The sequence below is a fragment of the Coturnix japonica genome, chromosome 1, assembly GCF_054131305.1.
Source record: "Coturnix japonica strain WE chromosome 1, WE-NBRP24, whole genome shotgun sequence".
In the NCBI taxonomy this organism is placed as follows: domain Eukaryota; kingdom Metazoa; phylum Chordata; class Aves; order Galliformes; family Phasianidae; genus Coturnix; species Coturnix japonica.
Genome location: NC_140663.1, coordinates 53,275,467 through 53,301,987, shown reverse-complemented (window position 1 = coordinate 53,301,987; position 26,521 = coordinate 53,275,467). Strand labels below are relative to the sequence as shown.

Here is a 26,521-nt window from a genome sequence, read left to right as displayed (position 1 = left end):
TCAGTTCTCATAGAAAATAAGGAGGTGCCCATTTTTCTTATGTAAGTACCATGCTAATCTGTGCCTCCTGTACTGCATTAATATAACTGTCATAACTACCCTGTTGAGCCATTTTACCAGGTACTAAAGTAGGGTTTATAAGTGTCCGTAATACCCAAGCCCGCTATTGCTTTTCGCTCATGGATGTATAGCGTTGCCTGCCCTGCGGCTTTGCCACCTCCTATTTAATTTTAACGATCAGGCTGCCAGCAAAATATGTAATGTGTGGCTTCACTCTTAGGTTATTTGAAAGCCAGGCAAGTCCTACCTGGGCCAGTTTGTTTCCAATTTAAATTAATTTTATGTGACTCCAGGCAACAGAGGCAATCTGCCCTGTGCTTTTTACAGCTCCTGCTTTGGAGCTGCTGGCTGCAGGCAGCATGGTGGGGCTCAGAGCAGCAGCACGCTTCCCTTGTGCTGACCTGGTGGGCTGAGCAAGTGCCATCGTTCTCTGAAGGTTCTCACTCTGGATATTCTTCAAAAAGATACTCTGAGCAACTTGGTAACCCCCTCTTTTCTTCACATTTTTGGGAAGCTTGAGCAGGTTTGTTAAAATGGTGCATATTTATTTCCTAATTTAAACAATAAATTCATCTTAATTCATCATAAAATTCATCGTAAAATATTTTAATATCTTAAAGCAATATGCGGCTTTTATATGCATTTATTTAGGTTCATTTAAACAGGTTATGACAAAATTATAGCCATTTCTTCCTGTTTCCAGAATAAACTGTAAGTTTGTTGTCGGTATGAAAATGCCATTGAATGAAAATTCCACTTAATCTCTTGAAATTTGTTTGGTGAAGTGGTTTAGGGCTTAGTAGTCATAGAATTACAGAATGCCTTGGGTTGGAAGGGACCTCTAAGCCAACCCAGCCCCAACCCCCTGCCATGGGCAGGGCTGCCACCCAGCAGCTCAGGCTGCCCAGGGCCCCATCCAATGTGGCCCTGAGTGCCTCCAGGGATGGGGCACCACAGCTTCTTTGGGCAGCAGTTCCAGGGCTTCACAGTCCTGTGAGTAAAGGATTTTCTCCTAACATCTAACCTAAACTTCCCCATTTTTAGCTTAAAACTGTTGCCCCTTGTCCTATCACTGCACACCCTGACAAAGAGGCCCCTCCTCATCTTTCTCGCAGGCCCCCTTTAGACACTGGAAAGCTGCTATAATGTCTTCCTGGAGCTGGACCTCTTCTCCAGGCCTGGCTTTACCCTGTCTGTCTTCATGGGGGAGGTGCTGCAGCCCCCTGAGCATCCTCATGGCCTCCTCTGGACCTACTCCAACAGGTCTGTGTCCATATGCTGGGGGCAGCAGAGATGAATGCAGTGCTCCAGATGGGGCCTCTTAAGTATTAAATTATTAATGAGCCAGGTGTTCCTTACAGTGCTTTGCACCTCAGACTGATTTACTGCAGTTAGTCAATTGACCTGCTTGGTTTTGAATCCTCTGGTCCTCAAGGCTGTAGGAAGCCAACAGAAAATCATCTAAGAAGGATATTATTCGGAAATTGGTAGAGGACAGTAAGCTTTCAGTTTGCAGCTTAGTGTTCTCTTATGTATTGACTTGGGTTGCCGCAGGTGGCTGTGAAATGAGTATAGAAAGGCTGTAAAGGAGCACAGAACCATTTCAAGTTTAGCTATAGATAGGTCTAGTTTTTAAGATATTGTTCTATCTCGGGTGCTTGAGTACAGTGCTTCAGCAGATAAAAACAGCCTGTATTGCTGTTTTCATAGCTTTTTCGCTGCTTCTTGGATCACAAATCAAGTCTGTTTGAATCTTTTCAGCTCCTTAAATGCTGCCTTATGTTTTGACTGTCATCAGTTTCTGTTCCCCTTGCACCTTATCAGCTTTAATTTCCCTGGGTCCTGAGATGGCATTCTTTCCCTTCCCCTCTGTTTCATGCTGTGGCTGCAACCTGTGCTGCATGTGCTCCCAGTAGCTGGTGAGACGTGGTCCTGGGAATGCCAGTGTTTGATGTTTGCTATCCCAGCTATTCTCCTTTAGACACTGTGGTGCGTCTCAGATGTTTAAAGAATTCAACCTTACAGCTTTCCCGTGCATTAAGGAAATATTTCCTTAGTCTTATGCAACAACCAAGTGAAATACCCAACATCATGAAGAAAGCGTGGCAAGGGGGGGAAATGAAGTCTAATCTCCCTGAGCCTGTCCAGCGCCTTAATTATGTGCTCATCTCATTGCCTCATCTGAAATTTGTCTCCCGACATTGAACAAGCATGTCAAACTGCATTTTTCATCTTTCTCTCATCTCTACTCGTAGCTCAAGGCATTGGAGAAGGGTGGAGTTCCTACATGTTGGGAATCTCCTTCAATACCATTCTTTTATCCCCTCTTTGCCCTCTCCTTTCTTACATCCCAAGTAATGTAAAGTCAAATATCCATTCCCTTCTGCATCTGCAGTGAAGTTCTCTATGTTCATACATATACACGCTGTGAAAAACTTCATCCCTACCCTCAGTTTTAATGCTGCACCAGGAGTTTTTTGGACCTTGGTGTATTTCCTCCTCTGTGACGCTCAACTCCTGGCAACCAATGTTTTCTGTATTTGTCATTTAAGTCACATTTTTTCCTGTTTGAATGTTGCCATCTCCAGCCTGATTCTGCGTGGAATACAAACCCTTTTCTGCCCCCTACACAAGAATGGATGTGCAGGGTTAGATCAAAGGTCCGTCTAGCCCAGCATCCTGTCTCCTATTGTATGGTGGATACCCGGGGTAGAGTGTCAGAATAGGGCAGTCGAGCAGTGATGCTTCCCAAGACTGTGCACTCAGCCTCTGGCTCCTGTTTGCAGCTCAGTAACTGCCTTTTGTATTTAACAGCCCATGATGGATTATTATTTTTTCCTGAATATTTTCTTGTTTCTTCTGTGAACATGTGTACAGTTTTAGTATCTGAAATATACCATGGCAAAGAAATGGACAGACAATCCATTGTGTACGTGAAGATGTGTCTGTCTTCTTCTTTAACCTGATACTTTTGTCTGATGGCTGTCCATTCTTTTTCTGTAGGGCCTACAGGCATTCATTAGCTATGCCATTCCTGGTTTTAAAGTCTTTCATTGTTTTACATAATTGTTTTTCCTGCAGAAGCTTTTATGCTTTTCATCACTATTATTGCCCTGCTCTAGATTTTCCAGTTTCCCCCCCCCACCCCCCCAGATGTGGAGACAAGAAAAGCACGTGTTACTCAAAGTGTATGATACACTTACTTTATACGGAGGTATAATGATGTTTTACTTACCTTTCCTAGACATGCCCACTATTATTTGCCTGTTTTCAACAGCTTCTACTATATTGCCTTTTCTTTCAGAGTTGCACATGCTATTGCCCAAGCTGTATCTCTGCTGAGCCTTCTCATGCACTTTTGCCTTTGGTCTGGACTCTTGAGTTACTCTTCCTTCACCAGAATTTCCTATTTTCTCTGGTTTCTCTCTTTTTATGTTTCCACTGTGTCTGGAAGAGCTTCCTTCCTCCTGTGCTCCTATCCACCTGGATCTTTAAATTCCTGCCAAAGATTCATGCTATGAAGCCCTTCAAAAGCATCTGCTCTTTTTTCCCCTTATCTAGTGTACCAGCACTGTCAGGCAACTTTCTATTATGCTGGAAATAAAAAGTGCCTCTAAGATTCAGCCAAGCTTGCAGGAAGAAAATCCATGTATGTATATCCAATCCACTTTTCTTTCTTCTCCTTTTCTCTTCACCATCTGTTTTTTAATCTGGTTTCTGTCTGCATTAAAGTATAATTTTACACCAGTGCAGATAATTTCATGTTTAGCTCCAGTTTGTACCGTCTGAAGTATCTTGCATTAATAAAGCTTAATCTGATCACGCTGGTGGGTAGCATCCCAGGGAAAGCAATTGTACAGGTTTCTGAGCAGCAGTCCAGGGGAGTCTGGGGCCTCCTGTGTTCCTGTCTGGGAGTTTTTGGAGAGAGTTCACTCGGATGATCTGTGTACCTTATGCCTAATAAGCCTGATGCTTCTTGTCTGTGTTGGAGCCACATCACCACTGATGTGCAGATGTACAATGTATTTGACTTCCAGACGCATCAAACAGTACGTAGCCTCAACAAATGGTGAACATACATGCAGGGAATGGAGGTGCAGCAAGTGCATAATGTTTGCTGCATATATTTGTCAGCAGGGAAGTGTTAGTCCAGGGTTGTCTTGGAGGAGTGGCCCTGGAGGAATGTAATGGAGGAATTTGCCATCAGGTGCCCTCCTTCATAAGTCCTGGGTTGTTATGTGCTTTAAGTGCCACAAAGGAAATGCAGCATGAAGTTGCCATATTTCCATCACAAGATATGAAATCACCTCGATGCCTTCTGCTCCCTAACAGTGGGGCATCCCTTGCTTTTTCAACAACAGGGAGTTGCTATGGTCTGTGTGTATTCGAAAAACTGGGTTTTGTGCTTAGGTGCTCCTGTGTGGACTTTATAGCTCAAATGTCTTCCTCTAATGTGTACCTTCATACCATGTCAATTTATGTATTCCAGCATAGGCTGAGCATGAAGCTGAATGAAACTGAGCCACAAGTGGGTTCATGCAGCAGTCAGAAGCCTGGTCAATGAGTTGTCAGACGCAGTTTTACTGCTCCGCATTTGGTTTCCTGTGTGATCCAGGGCAATTCACTTAGCTTTACTGTGAGAAGTCCATGTGGCTGATGTGAGTTCGAATACCATAAAGACACACAAGGTCCTCTTGTGTGTATGTTGCTGGGCTTATTTGGAGACTGATGATAAAGTTAATCTGACCCTTTGGTCAGCTTTCTTGCACCCCAAATGATCTTTATTGCTGGAAAAGAAACACTTCGAAAATTTTCATATAACTACATCTCAGTAAGATCCTTGCATAGGCTGTGCTTGAATAAGTGATGTTAAACTTGCATTATTAGCTATGGAATCTAGTGTTTGTCATGATATTGGCAGTGTGATCTGCGTCTCTAGTAAACAGGGTGCAGAGCCATTCTGGTGTGAAAAAAGGGACAGAAACAATTGGAAACCCCTGCTGCCAGGCAAAGGAAGTATGAACGGGGCAGAGGGAATGGACAAAAGCTTAATCTTTCTCTCTGTTTCTCTTAAGATTTTGTGCTAATCAATTTTAACTAGCACAGAAACGTCAAAATCATAAATCTATTCAGCTACTACGTGACTCCCAGCAAAACAGTTTACAGGCTGTTTGTGCCTTAGCTGTTCTCTTCCATGCTGTCCCATACCTAGCATTTATTTCACATATAATCCACTTTTGTGATCTTTGCAGGTTTAACAAAATTCAAATTACATTTGAGACATTGGGGCACACTTTCTTTGGTTATCTCCTTTTTTATGATAGCTGTAGGCATAATATGAAATCATAGCAAGGAAGTCCAAAGACTGGTGATACAGTCAATACGCTCATCTTTCTCCACCCCCAAACCCTCCCCAGGAATTGGGACTCCTGCTTGCTGCTATTGTGAGAATTAATCCTTCAGTGTTCCTCACTGCTTTACCTTCTCTATAGCCAATAAGCACACAGGGGCCAGGAGGTTGGATGTGTGTTGGAAAGAATGAATAGCAGTGGATCAAAATGCTGTCACTCTTCTACTACTGCTGTTGGGGGGGGGGGGGGCGGGGAAGGTAGTAAATTGCTTTTCATTTGAAAAATAGCTGTGATACCTTAGTTTATACCAGTTAGTGTGACTTCTTTGGGATTTCAGTTCCTTAGATCATGGGGAGAGAGCAGGCACATTCCTGGCTTTGAACCCCAGCTAGAAGTCAGTATGGGAATAGGAAATAGTTCTGAATGCTGATCCTTGACTGCCAGCTGTGGATGTGCTTCTGCATTGATTAAGGCTGCTCATCATAAACACATGGATTTTTATTTCCAGAACTTATTTCAGGGGAAAACAAAGTGTTGTTACGTTCCTGTGGTCTGATAACTTTCTTCTGCATGAATAACTGCAATGAGCAAGTTTTGTAGTTTGGAAGTGATATTGTTGTTGTTACCTTTTTCTTCTTCTCCTTGGATTAGGTAGAAGTGGTGTGGAGGTTATTGTGTTAAAATGGCTTCCTGAGGTTTCTGTATGCTAGGAAGGAATGAGTTGGGAGCAGCTGTTGGCACTCAAATTGCTGAAGTCTTATTAGTGAGTCTGATTCATAAGAGATGTGAATCCCAACAGTGGAATTGGATTCACCTTTCAGTACATCAGGATTCAGTTCTCTGAGGGTGACCAGGTCGCAGTCACCTATGCCTGTGGGCAGGTAGGTCTTTTGGGCAGAAGCAGAGTAGGAATGTGTTGATCAGAATATTGGTGTAGAACACAGCTGTAGTCCATCCTGAAAGATGCAAGTCTTTGAGATGTTGTGCTGTGTAGCAAAGGTGAGGCTCTGTGCTCCCTCATTTAAGGAAGTTTGGAAATGGTGGGATTACTTTATATCCAGGTGTTCACCAGGAATTTGGTCATATTTTAATCATTCCCAGCTCCATGCAGCATACAGTGCGATTTCAAACAAACAAGGTAGTGTCACGAAGGCACAGCACTTATCTAAAGCTAGTTAACGTGTGGCTTAGAAACCCTTGTTTTATTTGCAAGTTTTAAACAATACTAATATATTGAAAGCACTGTGTGAAGGATATGTGAATATACTCAGTTTTGCTCCTTTTGAATGCATCCTTTGGGCAGAAACACCAAACAGAATGAGACATTCATTGCAGAAAAAGAAGTCATTTGTAATGTTGTGATTTGGGATTCTTGAGTGTATGAGCTTCCTGATGCTGTTGTCTGTGGGACTTGCTGTTCAGAGCAGGCCAGCATAGAAAAGAGTATGGCTGCTCTCCTGCTTTGAGAGCTCTGTGAACAGCCAAGCTGATTCTCGTTGTCTTACAAACATTAAGCTTTAGGTATTCATCTCTATTTTGTTTGCATTGAAAAACAGCAGCAAATTGTCAGGTGGATTGCCTGAAGTCACGCAGCCTGACAAAGCTGGGAATAGGTTTCCTGGCTCCCACTACTGTACTTTAAACCACAAGATTAGTCTTTTTTGAAAAGGATAATCTGTACGTTCAAAGAAGGCTTTATAAAGCTCCCATTAACCCTGGTGCCATACCTAGTGAAGAATCTAATTTATGTTCTGGCAAATGAAAGCAGTTTCCAAGACCTTAGTGCTGCAGGTCACTGTCAGACCTTCAAGGTCTGTTGCCACCAGTTTAATTTTTCTCCCGCTTGGATTTGCCTGTCTGTCATTTCTGGGAAAGGAGGAAAAAACTGTTCTCCTGAGGAAAGGTTTCCATAGACATCCAGTTGCAGAGAGCTGAGGACAAGGTCCACGTGTGGTTTTTTGCTATGGTTAATTAACATACAGAGTGGCTGATGTTTCCATTTGCTCCTTAACAGAGAGAAAGAGATACTTTCTGGCAAAGTTCTTATTCTTGCCCTTTATCACTTGATTGACATCCTAAGATCTGAATTGCAGTAGCCGACCTCTGGAAGTGTCAAACTAAAACGTTGAGCTTATGAGTTTATCCCCAAGTCCTGGAGGTACCTTATCTGGACACGCTGCAGAGAGGTAAAGCATTCCAGTTTTATTCTGTTGTCCCCATTGAATGCAGTGTCTGAGCACTAGAGAAGTATCAGTGCATCAATCTCAGTGTTGCTTTATTCAAAGTTTGCCAGCGCTTTACAGGGCTGGGCAAAGATTATCTAACTTGTTGGTTTGGGGGAGGAGAGAGAGACAAACAGAAGTGTATCTCTCACAGCCGCATTCATGAAGTGAGAATAAAGGCCATGGCTTCCCTGCTCCTGGGCTCTACTAATAACACTTGTACAAGCTGGTTATGTAATTATATGTCACCATCATTTTCCCCAGCTTTGGGCAGATCCCCTATTTCATCCACCTGAAGCATAAAGAATTCAGGGGAAAAGAGAGACACTGTGAAATAAAGTCTGTAGAATAAGTGTTACGGTATTAGACCTGAGGTTCTTGGGCATCTGGACAATAGTTCACTGGCCTTCTCTCAAATTTTGACGCTGCTTATAATATCTGTTTAAGAGTGTAGTTAGCATTAACATTTATGAACGTAATTATTACTGTGAGCAATAATTTGCTGTTTCTGGCTAATGACTATTATTGCATAAATAGCCAGCTGTTTGTAGCAGTCTGGGATTTTATTGGCTGTAAAGGCAGCATTAAGTTAAACTGGAGAAGAATTCCTGTATGGCATGTATGTTGAAGACCACTCAACATTCTGCTCATTGGAAAGACAGAGAGCTACAAACACTCCATCGCCTCTTTTATAGAGCATTGCTGCCAGATGTGGAGTAAAACACAGAGCGTCCATCTCCTGAAGGCACGAAGGGCTCTGTTTTGTTTCCCTGAGCTAACACAAATGTGAGCCGGGCTCCTTCCAGACCTGCTAGTTCATTGCCACGTCTGGCCAAGGAGTGTTGCCCCTGTCTGTATTAGTGTTGAGTTATTCAGAGTATGTCACAAGGAACAGCTCTCATGGCTTTCCACTTTGCTCAACCACCTGAAAACCCTGTGATGCTCAGCTTTGTACTTCATTTTTCCTAGCAGACCTTTCTCCCCTATCACCATTCCCTTGGCTGCAGTGAGTGGGATGTGAATTCCTGTGGGTCCCTGGCTCTTGTCTCAGCTGCTCCCAGCAGCCACCCCGGTCACTAGGCAACGCTTCTGGGTCCCTGTTGGGTTTTACACCAGCATCCTCTGGAAGATGAGGGCTCAGTGGAGCAGGACAGGTCTGTGCACTGAGCAGGAACGCTGTGGGATTTCTGTTGGAGCTGAGCGGGTGGCTGGGAGCGTGTGCTGGATGTGGGCTGGGGAGCAGTTGCAGGGGGAGGGATGCCTGGAGCTCAGTCAGGGCTTTAAAAGCACAGGGGTGCTTTTCCAAGTACCTGATGGAATACAGATGTTAGACTGGGCTGGAGGTAGAGTTTGAGGACTGAAAGAGGTAACTCCTAGTGTTTGTGGTGATACTTGAATTCTGCAGTGATACTTTAAAAAGATGGCAGAGTTGTATAAGGAGCTGTGACTCACGTTGCAATAATCAGCACTTGGGACATTACTTCTGGTGACAAGCCTGTCCCCTAGGGTGTGCAGCCCGCATTCAGACAGTGGCATCTGTTTCATAATGTGACTTAAAACTTGCTTAAAGACATTAGTTTTTGTATGGAAGCTTGTCTGGACTGTGCAGGCTTGGAACAAACTCACGGATTCCCTTAGGCAAGCAAGGGGATGCTTTTGACTATCCAGAATTCTGCTAAGACAGGTATCTTAACAGTGCAAAAGAGGAGTATTAGTTATATTTCCACAAGCTGATAAGCAGTAGAATACATGCGCATGTTTAAAACTTGTTCTTAGACCTAAGCCTCTTGCAAGCAGGCAGTTTGTGCATCTGCATGGCTGACTGAGCGCATCATCTGGGTGGATATCAGTAGGCAAATTGTGTCTCTGCAAGTTTTTTCTTAACTAAATTAACAACAAAAGGCTCGGACTTGGATTTCAGTGTACTACCACCACCACAGAATTCATCTTTCTGTTATGTGCAGTGGTAGAAATCCGCGAAGTACCTGTGCATAGCTATAGGCTCTCTCCAGCTGTTCTTTTGTTTGACCCCAAGCGAGGAGGAAGAATTTTTCCTGCCGATAGCACTTTAAGGCCAATCTCCCCGCTGAGCCACAAGCCAGGGTTTGTTTGCACTGGGTACTCTGCGGACTGCACTCAGCAGCTGAAGGGGAGTCAGAAGAATAGCTGGCTGGGGAGATGAGATGAAAGAGAAAAGCAAGGCTTTACGGCCTTTTTTATCTTAATGCGTTTCACCATTTCATCCTCCTTTTTCAGGGAAGGTTGAGCAGAGACCCTTTTTTTTCCTCATTCAAAAGCCAGGCTGTTGTTTTCATTAGGGGGGCAAAAGGGATGTCAGGGAATCACCTGAATTCTCAGAGGAGGATCTGCGCTTTTTGTTTGTTTCAGCACAAGAGAAGAGAGGTTTTTCACAAGGTGTTTATCCAGGGGCAACTCAAACCACCTTGGCAGGTGGGAGGGAACCCTGTGAAAAGCCAGAGCACCTCTCCTGCCTGGGACAGGAAAGCTTTGATGGCTCCAGTGTGAAACAGCTGCATAGCTTGGATGCCATGCTGCATCAGCAGTGCGTGGTGGCAGAGAGGAAATTCCTGAGGAGCTGTGGGTGATGTGTGGGCTAGAAAAGTGGAGGCTGGCCATAGGTATGTCACTGTGGAGGTAACAAGAGTGTTAGAAATTCCCTTTAAAAAAGTTATTTTCCCAATAAGTCTTGAGATCTTGGCAGGAACTTTCGCCAAGCAATCCATTCCAGATTTTGGCATTCATCCTTTCTCTTCCCGGTGCTCATGCTGAGCAGATGAGCGCAATGGCCAGACCTAAAATGAAGAGCATCTACAGTCTGATCTCATCCTCCCTTGCTGCCTTTGGCTGGAGTGGAGGAGGAGCTTTGAAATCGGATTATTACTTCGAGCCTCTTGGCTTTGGAACTACAGACTGTTCACTATGTTGCCAATGGGCTTAAAAGCTTAGCAGAACTCCCACTAGGTGCCCAGGAAGCCTCTTACCCTCGGAGGCGGTGACATCGCAGGATCAGCTGTTCCTTATTTATCGTGCAGCAGAATCATCTGGGGAGGTGTCTCATGAGCCCAGTGATGTTGTTTCCAGAAACAACATAGAGAGCAGGTAGCTGTGCTGATGCTGTGCCTGCCCACGTGATTGCTCTCAGCCAAGGCACAGTGTCAAACACTTGCTAAAGTTGTTCGTCTTCAGCCTCTGGTAGTACTTAGTAAATGGAAACATCAAACCCAGCATTTATGGAGAGAGAAAGGTTGAAGGTGTCTAAAACACCACCCTACGGGGGGACTTCTACCCCTAAACCAGTAAAGTCTACTAGTAAGTTAGCAGTCTGAATCATACCTGTGCACCTACCAGGAGAGATTCTTCCTAGGCAGTAATAAATTGTATCTTTCTTATGGAGAGGCAAACAGGATGCAATTCAAGTGGACTTTGTTTCCTCTCACACTGTTGTCTTTGGAGGTTATTTTCAGCTTGAGGAGTTGAACTTGTGGTTTGGGCAGTAGTGATCATCTATTTTATAGGAGTGTTTTCATTTGTTTTGGTGGGTTTATTTTGTTGTTTTGGTTTGGCTTCTTTTGGAGGGCATGATCCCAGTATTACTTCCATAAAAGGCATGGACCCCTGATTAGAAATTTAAGCAAACCAGTGTTGAGCTTGCCCTGCTTGACTGCCTTTCACGGGCTTCTCGGAAGTCTTCCATGGGGTTTGCAAGAGGTCAGCAATCCATAGGATGGTGACCATTGGTTCAGCAGAGGCTGAAATTTCTGTCTCTCTACCATATGAAGCCAGCTCAGTGCCCAGTGTGATGCCTGCCCCTCAGCCAGCATAACTGGCTTATGGTAAATGGTGTAGATTATCTGCTCTGAAGGAAAAGGGGATTATTTTGAAAGGGAGAAATGATCCTTTGGAGGGGAAATAGCTCAATCTCCAAATGCTTTGTCTGCTAATAAAACCGCTTGGAAAGAAAGATGATGGCAGTGGCATCAAATGTTGAGCCTTATGGGCTCTCTTAGTCTTGCCACAGAGTGAAATATGCCCTTGGTAATGATGTGATACTTTCTCCATCTGTAAAATTGCTCTGTATGTGGGTGTGTGCCCCCCCCTTCCTTCACAGGTGCTGTAAAGCTTTATTAAATGTTTTAACAATGCTTTGATGCTCTGGCATGAAAGCTACTCTGAAGGTATAAAATACTAATGTCTAACTATTAAGCAGAAAGGAATCCCTTGTTACATCAGAACATCAGATGTGCTCTGTCCATCTGAAAGGGTACTTTGTAGGGGAAGAAACTGAGTGAGCAGCAGTTTTACATCGAAGTGCTGACAATGCATAAAACCTGTAACAAATGTAGTTCTTGTCCTAAATCAGTTACCCTGCAGGCAAGATGATCTAGAAGGAAAGCGTTATTATCACCAGTAGGCTGCCATGGGTCATGAGGGAGAAGGACTGATCGTTCTGAAATCTCTTTTCAGTGCAGTTTAGCCACCCAGTGTGAGCTGCTCGCATTTGTTTGTATTGCACAGCAGTGAAAAATCCCAGTTGCAGAGCAAGCTGCAGTGTGCTGTGTAAACAGGGGAGGGTCCCTGTCCCCAAGGGGAGATCAGAGGCAGCAGGTTAGTGTGGATGGAGTACAAGACACCACTGTTCTGGCTGCAGGGTAGGCAACAGCACAGTGGTCTCAGTTCCCCAGCAGCCTGATGCTTGTGCTGATTTTTAAGAGAGGCTAAAGAAGGACAAAAAAGCAGGGTTTGTTTATAAATCAAGCATAGGAAGTTGTACCATGACAAACAGTGTTTGAAACATACATGGGCCAGAGTGAAAAGAATTCAGTGTTTGTGTGATCCCATCCATAGCCAAAAGGAGCTGCTGGGAGAGAGGAAGACTTTTGCTACCTGCACTGCTAGCACCATGGGATTTTGTCTTTGCAAAGAGTTGTAATGTGGAGGTAACATGATGAATTCTCCCTGGGTTTCTGCTTATAATGATCTCCCTTGTATGAAGTTGTCGTCTCACACCTCTGCTTGGCCTTGGCATAACATTATGACCCTACTTACAACAGGCTTGAAATAGCCTTCAAAGACTTCTTACAGAAAGCTGAGGGAAGGACTAGAAGGTCTCAGAAGGCAGCGATGGACATTAAGGACTGAACTGAAGAAGAAAGAAAAGGGAAGCCCTTTGCTGCTCTGGCCTTTTCACCCTCCCCACATGACAGTCCCTTTCTAAGTGGGCAGATTTTTCCCTCCATCAGGTGTATGCTTTTCACCATGACATCTCAGATGCTGTGCAGAGGCTGCTGCAGCAGTGAGTGTCACTGAACTCCTTCACCTTGTGCCCCTGCAGTTACCATAGAATGCCAGCTCAGCTTGTGGTCCCCAGGAGCCAAGGTGAAGACATTGATGTTTCTTTGAGGAGAGCTGCCACTTCTCCCCATGATGCAAATACAGACTGGAGAAGCTGAGGGCCCTTTTCACATAGGGAACCATACAGTCCCAGAGCACCACACAGAGAGCCAGGCATACAGGCCACACTGTTGCCCCCAGGACTGGGGCAGCTGGGAAGAGAACCTGAGGCTGTGGCAATGATGGTCCCAGCACTGCAGAAATACCAGCCCCACTGTGTTGCCAAGCTGTCTGTTGGGGCTGGGGAGTTGCAAGATATGCAGTGTGTCAGGCTGGGAGTGTAATCTCCTCTCAAATATTTGGATAACGGTTGGTGCCTCCAGCCAGCCACTGAAATTGAGATAATGTGGCTGGGAGACTCCATCAGGACCAGGAATTGTAGATGCTTTCTATGGCTTTTCTTGCAGCCATCTAGACCCACTACTGCGTGAGTTACTGGGGCATGGGGCAGAGTGCAACACTCCCTGTTTGCCTCCTCAAGCTGGCAGCCTCAGTAGAGTTCATGTTTTGAACCTTTACTTCTATAGTGTCAGCAGTGACAACAGTCTAAGTGCTCTGGCTGCTGGGGAAGATGATATCAAAAGGGAACTGAGTACATCTTAGGGGCCAACTGCATTGACAGACCAAACAGGCTCATTCCGTTTGCTCAGGGACTGCGTCTTGGTTTTTTCTTGTGCTGACCTCTTATTGTTGCTTTGGTTGGATGGGCTGGATGTACTTTGCACTGGAAGGAGGATGCATTTGCTACACTCTTGCCCAGTACCAGTGAGGTGAAGGAAAAGTCCTGGCTCCATTTAGCAGTAGTGTTGCAGTTTCTATGCGTGAGTTAGGGCTGGCTCAGCATGGCCCACGGGTGGCTTTCTGTGATCTCCTAAACCCCTCAGCAAAAGCCTGTTGAGTCACTTGGGAGCATTGCAGTAGAAAGCTGATAACAGCAGCAGTCTAGAAATAGAGCTGAAGGGATTGGGTTTTTAAACTGGTGACTAAGTTGGACAAGGCTTAGCCAAGCTTAAACTGGTTATGTCCCATCAAATTCAGCCACAAATGATTTAGCCCCAGTGCAGAGCTGAAGTTTGTGTGGTCCTGTGCTGCAAATCATGTCAGGCCTCCCAGCAGTTTTGGAGCACATCTCCTAAAACCAGAGCCATCTTCTGAAACAGAAGGCCAGGGGCCTAGTGAGGCCTCCTCCCAGCACACCAGGAGCCAGAGCCCACCCCTGCCCGTTCCTTTCCCAGGGAGCAGAGGAATGGGTTCATGGCCTCTCGCCTGGCCCGGCTCACCCCGCTGCGGGCCAGCACTCCTCGCGGGCAAGGTGGTCACCCTTGCTCCTTCGGCTGCTTTTTCCCAACAGCCACTGCATGACTCAGAGGGGATTTAGTTGGGGTTGGGGGAGGGAAAGACGTTAAACAGGCTTTTCCCTAATGAGGTGTGACGCCAGCTGGAGAGGGGGAGAATCCTGCTTTTCTCCTGTCTCTTGCTCTCTTTAGCTACAGGGAGGAGGAGGAGATGTCCCCCCCCTCTTCCTCTGCTGATTTGCTGCCTCTTCTGTTTCCTTTCTGTTCTGTCCCCAAAGCGTTTTGGCAAGGTTCAGATTTCTGTGCTCACAGCTCAGTGCTCAAAGAGAAAGGGGAAAAACAAAAGGGTTGCAGGCGCAGGGGGGAGGGATGGTGGCAGGGAGGAAGCCCAGGGCCCGTCTGGAGCACAGGGATGGGTGCCCAGGGGCAGGCCCTGCCCCGAGGACTGAGGCTTGGTGGCCTTTTTCTCCTGGGAGTCCCTTACCCTGCTTCACCTACCTCTGTTCTGTAGACTTCGCAGGCTGTTGTTGGAGGGGAGGGCTGGGAAAACAAGGTTAATTCTTCCTCTTCCATGATCTGAGCTGAAGCAGTAGGTGCAAACCCAAGAGGATCCCAACTCTGTCGTCCAGAAACGTTGAGATCTACGCATCATGCTCTCTGGCATTCCCACAGCAGCCTGTGCACACGGGGAAAGTCCTGCATTCAGGTGTTCTGTGGTTAGAAAGGCAGAGAATTGCACCTAGGTAGAAAATAGTAGTGCTGAGTTTAATGGGGCTCAGAAAGCTCCAGGGAGACCTTGCTGTGGCTTTTTAGTACATGAAGGGAGCTTACAAACATGAGGAGGAACAACCTTTTACATGGCCTAAAGTGATAGGACTAAAGGTAGGGAGATACAGGTTAGACGTTAGGAACAAATTCTTTACTCAAGGGCGGCGAGGCCCTGGCACAGCTGCCCAGAGAAGCTGTGGTCCCCCATCCCTGCAGTGCTCAAGGCCAGGTTGGATGGAGCCCTGGGCAGCTGAGCTGCTGGGTGGCAAGCCCTGCCCACAGCAGGAAGTTGGAACTGTGTGGGCTTTGAAGTCCCTTCCAGCCCAAGCCATTCTGTGCTTCTCTGATTCTCTGACCTTTCACACTGGGAAAGTACACCTTGCTGCTCCTGCCCTGTCACAAGCAGCAACCCAAGAGAAGCAGACCAGAGCTTGATAGGACAGTATCAGTATCTTTCTCCAAGGCTTTGCAGGATAGAGTGTCCTTATCTTTTTCCAGGATGAATGGCCACCCCTGACAAATAATCACTGCAGAGGTGGCCAAGGGGAGGTAGGGGAGGCTGATCTGCCCTGTGTGCCCATCCTCACCCTGCACCTCAGGAATGTCCCTTATCTCCCTGAGCGACCTGCAGGCTCCCAAAATGTAAAGGTCACTGCTGGGCCTGGAGAACAATTGTTGGCAATACAGGACTATCTGAGGGGATTGTGGTCGCTGTTTAATGAGTGCTAGTCAAACAGCAGGCTGAAAGGGCTCACGGGAAGCAATTTAAATATCCCTTCCTACAAAAGGCTGTCACATCCCAGCAAAGGCAGGCTAGTGACTGACGGCTTTAGTGCGCAAATGTATGTACTATGGCTGAAAGGGGGAGGGATATCCTCAATTGGAGGCTTACTGTTTTCCCCTTTCTTCTGACTCCTCACATATCTTTTTTTCACAAGGTCCCTGTGATAACTTACCTGAACATTTCTGGAGGTGTCTTAGCTGATCATATACCTTTTTTTCTTGTTCTTTTTTTTTTTTTAAAAGTTATTCTTCTCTCAAGTGTATTTTGTTAGAGGGCAGATAATTGCCAAAGTCCTTTACAAACAAAGTAAGTCAGTGCCTCCAAAATACTAGCTGATTACCAAGAGAATTCACTTGGTGATTATTATTTACATAGCATGATTGCTGTTTATATAGCAATAACATCACTCCATCTGAGTGATGGCAAGCAGTAACTGTACTTTTTGCATCAACTTCTCATTAGGCAGAGTAGTCATCTCGAGGCCAGGACTGAGATTCTTGGGACATTTCCTATCTTGCAGCAGGGATGCTGTGTTAGGCTTAGGCTGCACCTTGTTCTTTCTCTGCCTCAAGATTTCCCGTAACAGACGTGTTTAATACATTCTTCACAGGGCAGGTGTCAGGCTTCTGTTTATTGAGCACCCTGGGTACTCTGCAAAAGGTAAATAAGAGTGGTGTTCATAATGAAAATATACTATTAATACATTTTCAGTTAAAAAGAAAACAAACAAACAAAAAAACCTATAAGCAGCATTTAATCTGCAATCTACTATCAATAATTTTATTACCGTCATTACAGAGGTCTAATAAAAAAGCATTTTCCCTTCCTTATTGGGTAAGTGCCAAAGCGTTTATCCTTTATTCTCTGGTCATTAACCTTTACTCTGTAGCCATTAGTGTAGCTATTTGTGTCTGTTGAGTAACATTCAAGTAGGAGTTGGTATTAGACCCATTATTTATTCTGAGACTCAAAAAGAATAGCTTCTTATGGCTCGGTTATTTTTCCATATCCAATCTTGTTTCTAAGTTAACTGCAGGTGATCTATTTAGTAGGAACTGGATTTTTCATACTGTGAGTGATTTTCTGGAAAACAAACACAACTGTAGCTAACCCAGTGACGTTTTGAAAGTAAAGCTTGAAATCTCTTGGTGAAAACCACACGTTATGCACGTATTAAGAGACTGGCTGATTGGTTGGACTAGTTGTTCCTAAAGGTATTTCCAACCTTAATGATTCTATGATTCTTTGAAAATACCCTTTCAGGGTCCTCATGTAAACTCTTGCAGTGAAGAAGTCATAGTAGTACTGTTCTTAATGATAGGGAAGTTTGGCTTACCCAGTGTATGCCTTCCTCCTGTATATGTGCTTTAGGCTGCATGGCTCTTCTTGGTCCTGATAAGCTTACAGTATATTTTGAGGAATTAGTTTGATAGTTGGATTTTTTTTTCTCTTTTTTTCACTCATTAGGAACTGGAAGCTGCTCTTCACAGGGATGATGTGGAATTTATTAGTGACCTGATCGCCTGCCTTCTTCAAGGTTGCTATCAGCGCAGAGACATCACGTGAGTAACCTCGTTCCGTGGCTTAAGTGCTTTGCATGGGAGCTAATTAACAGAGGCACAGGGATATTTCACAGCTTTGGAGTGATGACATAGCACTGATCAGCAATTGCTAGCAATCAGGCTGGATTCTTCACTAAGTGGAAGGGAATTCCAGTTCTTCTAGGGCTGAGTTGTGGGTTATTGATTTTATGGACCCACTGTTACACAAACAACTTTGGGAGAAAAAAGATATTCAGATCATCTGCAAATCTGTTTGATGCTCTGCTGTGGTGCTAACACATACAGAGAATGTCTGCTCTTGTGTTCCAGACTCTGTTTGGTCAGTTTAATGATACCACAGTAAGTGTTTAAATCATCACACATTTGAGGGATGTGGTTCAGTGGGTGTGGTGGTGATTGGTTGATGGTTGGACTAGATGACTTTAGTGGTCTTTTCCAACCTTAATGATTCTATGATTCCATGTTTTCAATGTTTTATATGCGTTGCTTAGAATAAAACTTGCTGCTTTGCAAGCCATTTCACTTGCATGGAAGACCCCACTGCTTTACAAAAAGAACTGTAATTTTCTTGGAAATAAGAGGAGTTGGAAAGTGCTTTGACATGTCTCTGGATGTTGAAACATCAAGAGAACACTTTGTCAATGTTCACCTAAAGTAGCCTTCTGAAATGAGACTGTTGTAGAATATCATTCTTTAAAAGGTCACTGGCTCCCACAATGAAATGTGCTCCCAGTGATAACAGCGCTCTTTATTTGGTCTTCTAACATGAATCATGTTAATAAGAAAGCATAACTGGGGAGACAAAGACAACTTGGCAACAGTTGCTGTTGCTTAGAAGAGGTACTTAGGCAAATACATAGGCATAGCCATAGGTGCTTGTACACTATTTTTAATCAACTGATTGTGTGTGTGTATGTATATATATATATACTTATACTATATGTAGTAGTCTTGCACTGCTGGGTTGACAACTGGACCATGTGGATTTCAGGACTTGAACATGGCAACTGTACTGTGTTTAGAGTCTAAATGAACTTGATGTGGTGAGAGGCTTGATTGTAAAGTGACTACAATGATTTGTACCTCTGTTATCAAAGTGGTCACAGAGCAATGTAGCCATGCTTATAAAAATGCCAAGTTTGTTCATGTGGAAAACACTGGAAAGTAGTAGTTCAAGTGCATCGTTTACCTTCATCTGCTCGCCTTTGTGAAACAGGAAGATTTGTCTTTGATAAATGTGATGAAATCAGCATTCTGAGGTTCTCCTAAGCTCTCAGTACCTAGGAGTGTTCGCTTAGCAGTTGCACTGTTTACCTGACTCCCCTTTCTCTTGTTATTTTAATTAAGAAAAATCAAGCATGATTCATGAGTGAGTTATTGGCAAGCTGTTTGTCTTTTGGGGAGGTTTGCACATGTACACGTGCGTATGCACTCACATACAGTAACATGACTCACCTGGCAGCTCAGCAGCGTGTAGTGATTCAATATTGTGTATGGCTTCCACTTTGTGTGCATGTAAATATAGGCTTGCTTAACTCTGAGCTGGAAAAGATATAAGAAGGTAATGCCACTGCAGAAAAAAATAAGTGGTAACCCAGGCATGTTTTTGTTCAGCCTAGTACCTTCACAACTGTTGCTTTGTCCATCTGCATGTAAGAGGTGATGTAGGAAATGGAGAGCTTACCCCTTCCCCAAAAGATTGTGCTAAGGAGAAAATGAAGAGGAAGCCAGCTCAGCCTTTCAACAGCACCTCCTGTAGAATGGGGTAAATGAATAGACAGGGGAATAACAAGAAAAGCATTTTTCCCAGAGGAGCTGAGGAATGGAGCACAGAAGGAGCAGAGCATTGGGAATGGTGGAATAAATGTATCTGGAAAACTGGAATTAATGAACATCTGGAAGGAGGGTTCTGAAGCATAGGAGAAGCAATAGGGAAGGAGGCTGCCTGGAAACAGAAGGAAAGGTGCCCTGTGCAAAAGGATGCTATGAATAAAGAAGTGTTAAGATTCAGTCTAAAACTTAGGCTTAATCCTAGTCTAGTTAGTCTAATCTTAGACTGATCTTTAGCCAGAAGACTGTAGATAAATGAAAAACGATGGCTTGGATATACTTAAATAAAGTTGACCTGCTGCTTGTTTCATGCTTATGCTTATGCAACCAGCCATGGCGTATTTATTCAAAATAACCCCGTGTTTTTAAAGCCTAAAGTTCTCATTGTTCCTTAAGATTTATTTTGATCACCTTTGTTCTTTCTAGTCAGAGCTCAACTCTGCCAGTGCACAGCTTTCCTAATCTACTCAGTTTGTCTCTAGTTAACAGTAAAGAGTTGAGCCTTTAATTGGCCTTTTCAGTGCTCAGTCAACAAAGACGTGCAAGTGGAAGGGGCAGAACTTATGTGGATCAGCTTAGATCTGTCTTTTTATGATAGACTAGCACTCCATATTTTTCTGTTACAGAGAGCTAGGAGGTGTGTGTATTGCGTGGGAAAAACCAGCGCAGTCTCACAGACCATCACAGTGGCATTACAATAGCAATTTCTACAGTCATTTGTGTTCCGCATCCTTATGCTGAAACCCTGAGCTGTTAATCTTCAGGCTGTAAACATTGCTCCCTTTTGCACCTAGGAGGGGAAGGTAGGAGCTTGCTTTCATCCTCAGTTTGGGGCTGGAATACTGAGGCATAAGATGCTTAATAAAACTTCATGTAAAATGTAGTTTACCTGCTTCTCAGAGGGTTTTTGAGGTTTAATTAGTTTTGTAGTCTTACCTCTTTGATGGTCAAAATGTTATCTGTCTATGCTTTCTCACAGTCTGCCTGGGAGTAGATTGCAGTCCTTGTCACATCTGTTTTGATGGCATGCAGAACTTACGGGTGAGCCGGGTTGCCTGGCTTTAATCATGCATCATAAAGGGGTATAAAACTGTCACATACCTTTGCTAATTATAATGTGCTCTCAAGTAATTTTTTAAGTGGAACCTAGCCGAGAGTCCTTCTAATACACAATTTAACATACTCTAATTTGATTTGCTTATTATTGAGGGGGGTGGGAGGTGGAGAACAAGATTAATAATTCTATAGGGTTCTGTGATTCTTGGTTTTGAAGTAGAGCAGTGTGTTTGGCAGCTTTGCTTTGCTTTTGATATTCTTTATGACCGAATTATATATATGTATATTTAAAAGAATTGCATACAGAAGGGACTGTTTTTCACTTGGCTTGATGGTTAAGAAGTCTTGACTCTCTGGTAACTTACAACTTCCTTTAAGGATATCTGCATTTCGCTACTGAGGTTATTTACTGGGATGCCATATGTTAGTCTCCAAATTGTTATTTGTCATAATCAAAGCAGTTGGGAGTGCTCTTTGTTGACCTGATTCTCAACACATTAAGCATTGTAGAAGTACAGGACTAAGAAGATGGTAGCCTGCATTTCTGTTTTCCAGCATCTTTATCAATGACCCAATAGCTGTTCTTGTTTGGCAGCAAGCAGGCAAATCACTTGCCCAGAACAATTTCTCTTTCTCTCCACTATCCCTTCTGATCCAAACCATTTCTGTGTCATGACGTGCAGCTTTTGTTGTTTTGTAAATGCACTTAATAGCGTTCACGTAGCATCTATACCATCTAAGTACTAACCATAGAATAACTAACACCCTTAAAGCCTTTTTCTATGGCCTCTCTTCCCAGTCTTATGTTATAGGCACAATTTGGTTTGATGTCAACGAGTTTACCCATATGTTTTTTCCAACCTTTAGCATTCGTGCACGGACCTTGAAGTGTCTGTATTTATTTTAATTGCTTCAAAATGCAGCTGCCTGGAGAGCTGGGAGTGGCAAGGTAGAGAACTCTTTCTTTCTAGAATTTGGGGTTTGTACAGCAAATTTTTAAAGCTGTTTTTAAAAAACAGTCATGTTTGCTTCAGAATCTCTCCGATACAAATTGGGCAGCTGCACAGTCCCTAGGGGCTGCCACTTTACTTCCAGCAGGAAATGTGACTTGATGACTTGTATCAAGACAGGAAGATCAGAGCTTCAGCTAACAGCAAAGGCCACAGCAGGAGCCTTCTGCAGCTGTTTTAAAGTCAGAAGTGACGGTGTGACATGGTTGTGTACACTCAACTAAAATAACCCAGAGAAAAACCTCTCACTGTTCAACATTTCTTTAGGTGAAACAACAGCCCTGTTGTTGCACTTTTGCTGCGTTTCAATGTGATGGCATAAAAAATTTTAGCAACTTCATCATGCTTCTCATTGGGAAATGTTTTACATGCGGCTAATATCTCTTGAAGGAACATTTTAATTACTTTGTCTTATAGCATGTGTCACTTTATTTTTTCAACGTGCAACAAAGGTGCAAGAAAGTGAGGAGAGGAGCAAAACAATCTCACAGCTCTTGCTGTGCCCCATGAGGCTTTGCTGCTTTTATCTTGGAAGACTAGTCCATCACAGTTGCTGAAAATTAGATAATTGACTCATGGCACCAGCACCACAGAAGTCCTTTGCTTACTTAAGAACCTCAATTATTATTATTTCTTATTTGCCCTCCTAATGCACTGGAATTTCTTCTTTCCAAGTGGATAATGTGTTTTGTGCCTACCTTCAGTTCTTTCTGGATCTGTAGATTAACTTTGGAGTCTTTGGCCTGTAGTTTGTACTTGCTTTGCTCTAATGAAGACTTTCCTTAACTCCTTCCCTGCCCCCATTTTTCTGAATTATTCCTCTCCTATCCTTATTTTTGAGGCATTGAGACTCCCAGTGTGATAACTGAAGAACTATATGCCTTCTCTATTGATCTGACAATCCAGAACACTGCTCTTACTTATTTTCCAATGCTTGTTCTGTAATCAGGTATTTGAGTGATCATCAGAAAGAGATAAGGGATGGGGCAGAATGCCTGCTTTTGTGTTTAATAGTTCTATTTCACTTCTTGTTTTTGCGTTGTCATTTGCTGTTCACCCTCGTTCTTTATTCTATGTAGACTTTGTCTTTAAAAGGTGCTTTGGTAAAAGTGCCTTCAGTAAAATGCTTTACCTCTTGAAACTGCTCTTTTGCAGATATTCTGTGAGCTGCATCCTTACAGAAACTGCTGTATATTGGTTTGGTGTAGAGAATAAAGTTGCAAATTGTCTGGGATAGCTCGTAAACCAGTGTCAAGTTTTCAAACTCATGGATACTGTGATGAACCAGGCTGCAGAAATAGCTAAGCTGAAGTACTGAGACAGTCTGAATGGATCCAATGCCTCAGTTGGTGCCGTAATATCTGGGGCAGACAGTCTCAGCCCTGTCACAGTAGACCTGGGGAACAATACCTTTTGGAAAGAGTTTACAGCCAGTGCTTGCATTTGTGCCAGTGACCTCGATTACAACAATTGTTTCGATGGCCCAGTCACAAACCACCTCACTAACTCAGAATCATATTCATGAATGCCAAGTGAATATCAACAAGATCAGCATTATTTACTGTCTGACTTTTAACAAGTGCTGTGTTGCATATATCATGGAGATTGGTGGATGGCCTCTCAATCTGACCCAGTATCATCAGAGCAGGAGATATCTTGAGGGGGCAAGGGAGATGAAGTGGCTGCATTGCTTATCTTGAATCTAATATTAGTATTTATTATAATAATAGCCAAGCTACGCGAGGTGAGGCTTTTAAAGGGTAAAAAGTGAAAATGAAGCAGCTGGCAGGTATTGGGAAAGGAAGAATGAGATTATAGCAGTAAAATAACATGGTCGTTCAATGATTAATGAGTAGTACAGTAGAATAAAATTAGGCAGAGTTTGAATATAAATAAAGCTAAGTAAATGGCTTTGATTCTCAGGTGCGTAAAATGAATCCTTAAAGAAGAATCTGAAGAAGAGTTGGTTGTGTGCTCTGGAAGTGCTACTTCGTAGGTGTGGTGAAAAAAGAATGAAAATGGAAGAAAAGACGGTGTGTGTGAAAACTGCATTATTGTCAGGGCAGATGGATGAGAGATGAATAGATTGGATAGCTGTGGAGAGGGAGTTATGCAAAGTATTGACGGGAAGGAATTAGTGGCTAAACTTTAAAAGGATGGATAAAGAACAGTCAGTGAAGGGCTCTGGAAACTGCAGTGATGTCATAATGTTGCTGTCATAGTTTGAAATATGAAATGGACAGCTGTGTGTTTAAGTTCTTGATGCTGTAAAGCAAATACTCCTGGGAGGAGGAAGAAAGCGATGACAAGGAAATAAATTGAGAAAGCATGTGGAAAAAGTCTGATGTTCAGGCATAAAGGAGCAGACTAAGAAAGAACGATGGAGAAAGAGGAATGGGATGTGGAAGTCCTCTGCATAAAGCCTTTATCCTCACTTCTGAGACTTATGTTTCAGGATAGCAATGTTCCAAACCACTGGTGTAGAATTTTTGCTCCAGCACATCTGTAATGTTAAGCCACCTCCCAACACCTCAGCCACGTTCTGAAACCAGTCTTTGGCCCCAGGATAAATACTGGAGAAGTTCCGAGACTGTTTTCTGGAGCCTTTTAGCCCCAGTGAGCTTGATGAACGTCTGAGGTAGGTACTGGCCAGCTATGAATCTCCTACAATCGGTTTCTGTGCTTTTAGTTTTACCTTGTTTTATCTTCTATCTTTACTCAGTTCTCTTTTTACTCAGCCAGCGTATGTGATTTAAACTTTTGGAGAAAAGAGGAAAAAAGAGGAAAAGCCTGTTCTGAAACGAATACACAGAAAGTGGTCTAGAAGACCTATATGTAAAAACTTGCTCTTACTTACTGTCCCCCAGAATGCTGGAGGGCTGGTTCTAGGACAGGAATTTGGTGAGCTTGTTTGCTTCAAGATCACCCCTATCCTAGATATTTTTGCCTTAGAAAGGAATCTCTTCTCTCACGTTAACCCGTATCTTTCTTTGAGTAGCAAGGCAAATAAGGATTTGTTTCAAATGTATTTGTGCCACAATACACAAATGTGTCCTATTTCCCCACAATCATCAGCACAATAACTCCAGCTTCTTCTCCTCAGTGCTCATCATCACTATAATACCCTAAGGTCCTCTCTACAACTCTTAAACAATCAGAATAGTTTACAGGGCAGCAGCACTGTTGAGCGTCCTTATGGCTATAATTTGGAAGTATGGTTTCTGTTGATGAGCACTAGGAATGAACAATGCCGCATTAAGCTGGCTCCTCCTGTTCTTCAAGGACCCAGGAATGAATAGTAAGTAATGATCCTCTTCCAGTCTGAATGTGAAGCACAGTGAGCATCATTCTTATTTGCTCTTTCAGAATATAAGAGATATATCTGTGTCTTTCTTAAGCTGATCAGCTCCAGCTCCCAAGAGCTGATCTGCATCTCTTTGGAACGAGTGTTACTATCACATAGCAGTAGTAGAAAGAAAAAGGTACAGAGATGAAAATCAGAAAGCACAGATGAAGCCTGGGAGGTGCTTTTAAGGTAATGGCACCACAAATGGACCGAATTCTTTGCTGTTGTATCAGGTCAGCAGGTGAAAGTCAGGCTCTAGGTATGTTCCATTGACCTTGACCATCCAGAAAGTTGTGTTCATCCCTACTGAGACAGAAGGTACTATGGCTTAATCTTCATTTTATCACTTCTGGAACAGCTTGTTGTTGAGCATGCGCAGTGTGTGGTTGGTTGCCAAGGTCACAGAGTAAGCCACAAAAAGGAGAGGAAATAACTCGATAATTTAAGATTCAAGCTGTGCACCTGGAGACAGTGTGGTCAGAGCACAGCGATTCTCACACGTAATTGTGTCTGTGTGACAGCAGAGATTCCTGCTTGAAGGGCTGCATGTCTCTTCCAGGTCAGATAAGTAGGCGGCACTGGCTATGCACCCAGCCTATATGAATCAAAGCCTCCCTTAGGCAGGCCCTTCAAAGCCATAGCTGGTGGGCCTCCCACGCTCCCCCCAGCATTACCACTGACACCAATGGACTGAGCTAGCTTTCCCAAAGGTACTTGTTTCCCTCTTGAGCACCCAGATCCTTCTCCCCTTTTAAAGTATCTAATAACTTGTGAATAGTTCTTGGGTTAGTTAGTAAATACTTCTAACACTGGTTCTTTTTTCTTCTTTTTGATCCCTTGAGGGACAGCCTTTTGTTATTCAAAGCCCAGGGTACTTGACAGAGTAGCAATGCAGAAGCCCCCAGGCTTCAAACACTGTCTTTGCTGTGGCATCATTATGCCTAGGAGTGATACCCTCCACAATGCCTGATAAGCCTGAGATGGGGAAGAGCTGTCTGGAGAAGAATGTAGCATTCCAGACTTCTGAAGGGTGCTGGGAGGCAATCATCTGTGCTGTGACTGGGGTAGTTTCTCTCTTACCTGCTTTCAGGTCAAGGCCTTTCAGGATCAACACTTCACCCTTCCACCTTTGTCTGACTCCCTTTAAGAAATCCAGCCTCCTATTTGCAAAAGGTAGGCATCTTCCTTGGTTGAGTTGTGCTCAGAAATATCTGGGATAGTTTTGTTTTGAGGCATAGGAGCTGCTCCTTAAGCCCTAAAACTAACCCTGGGAATTGCTGTGTCTCAAATTTATTGCCTTGTGAGTGTGTGCTCTAAGGAGAACCTCAGTTCCTTGCTTTTCAGTTGCATCCAAAGAGTGACATAATTTACTGATACCATTAAGTCTGTCAGTGTCATCAAGCCTTCTGCCTGCTGATGTGCTTGTAAAGTCTCTAGTTTGGCATCAGTGCTGCTTAATCTTCTCTTGGTGATCTAACGTTTCACCAGGAGACCAGCTGTGCCCTTATAGATTAGTGTATTCTCTGCCTAGTGCATCCATACTCTAATCTAAGCACTAGTCATCCTGGCATTGCATTTTCCCTGGCCCTTCTTTAGCTGAGATCAATGTCATCATATGATAAGAGATGGCATACAATTAGACTTTTCCCTGGAGATATCCCTCAAAATTACGTGTCACCCGAACACCAAGCTTCCTTCAGGCGTGATACAGAAAAATCTTCTGTTCTATCATTAACCTTCTGTAGGGGCTTGGGTCATTCTCTGGTACTTTTCCACCTTGAACATAGTGCAGGATGGTACCACGCTGTTCTAGTACCAACTCTAC

At 43.7% G+C, this 26,521-nt stretch overlaps 1 protein-coding gene across 3 annotated transcripts in view; it reads left to right on the top strand.

The window, feature by feature from the left end:
- Nucleotides 1-26,521, top strand: part of CECR2 (CECR2 histone acetyl-lysine reader) — an 88,109-nt gene that overhangs the window by 26,060 nt on the left and 35,528 nt on the right. For all 3 annotated transcript variants that reach the window (XM_015865212.2, XM_085520635.1, XM_085520626.1), the window contains exon 2: nt 17,360-17,454. In XM_015865212.2, the coding sequence (XP_015720698.2) occupies nt 17,360-17,454 (95 nt within the window). The remainder of the gene's footprint in view (nt 1-17,359; nt 17,455-26,521) is intronic.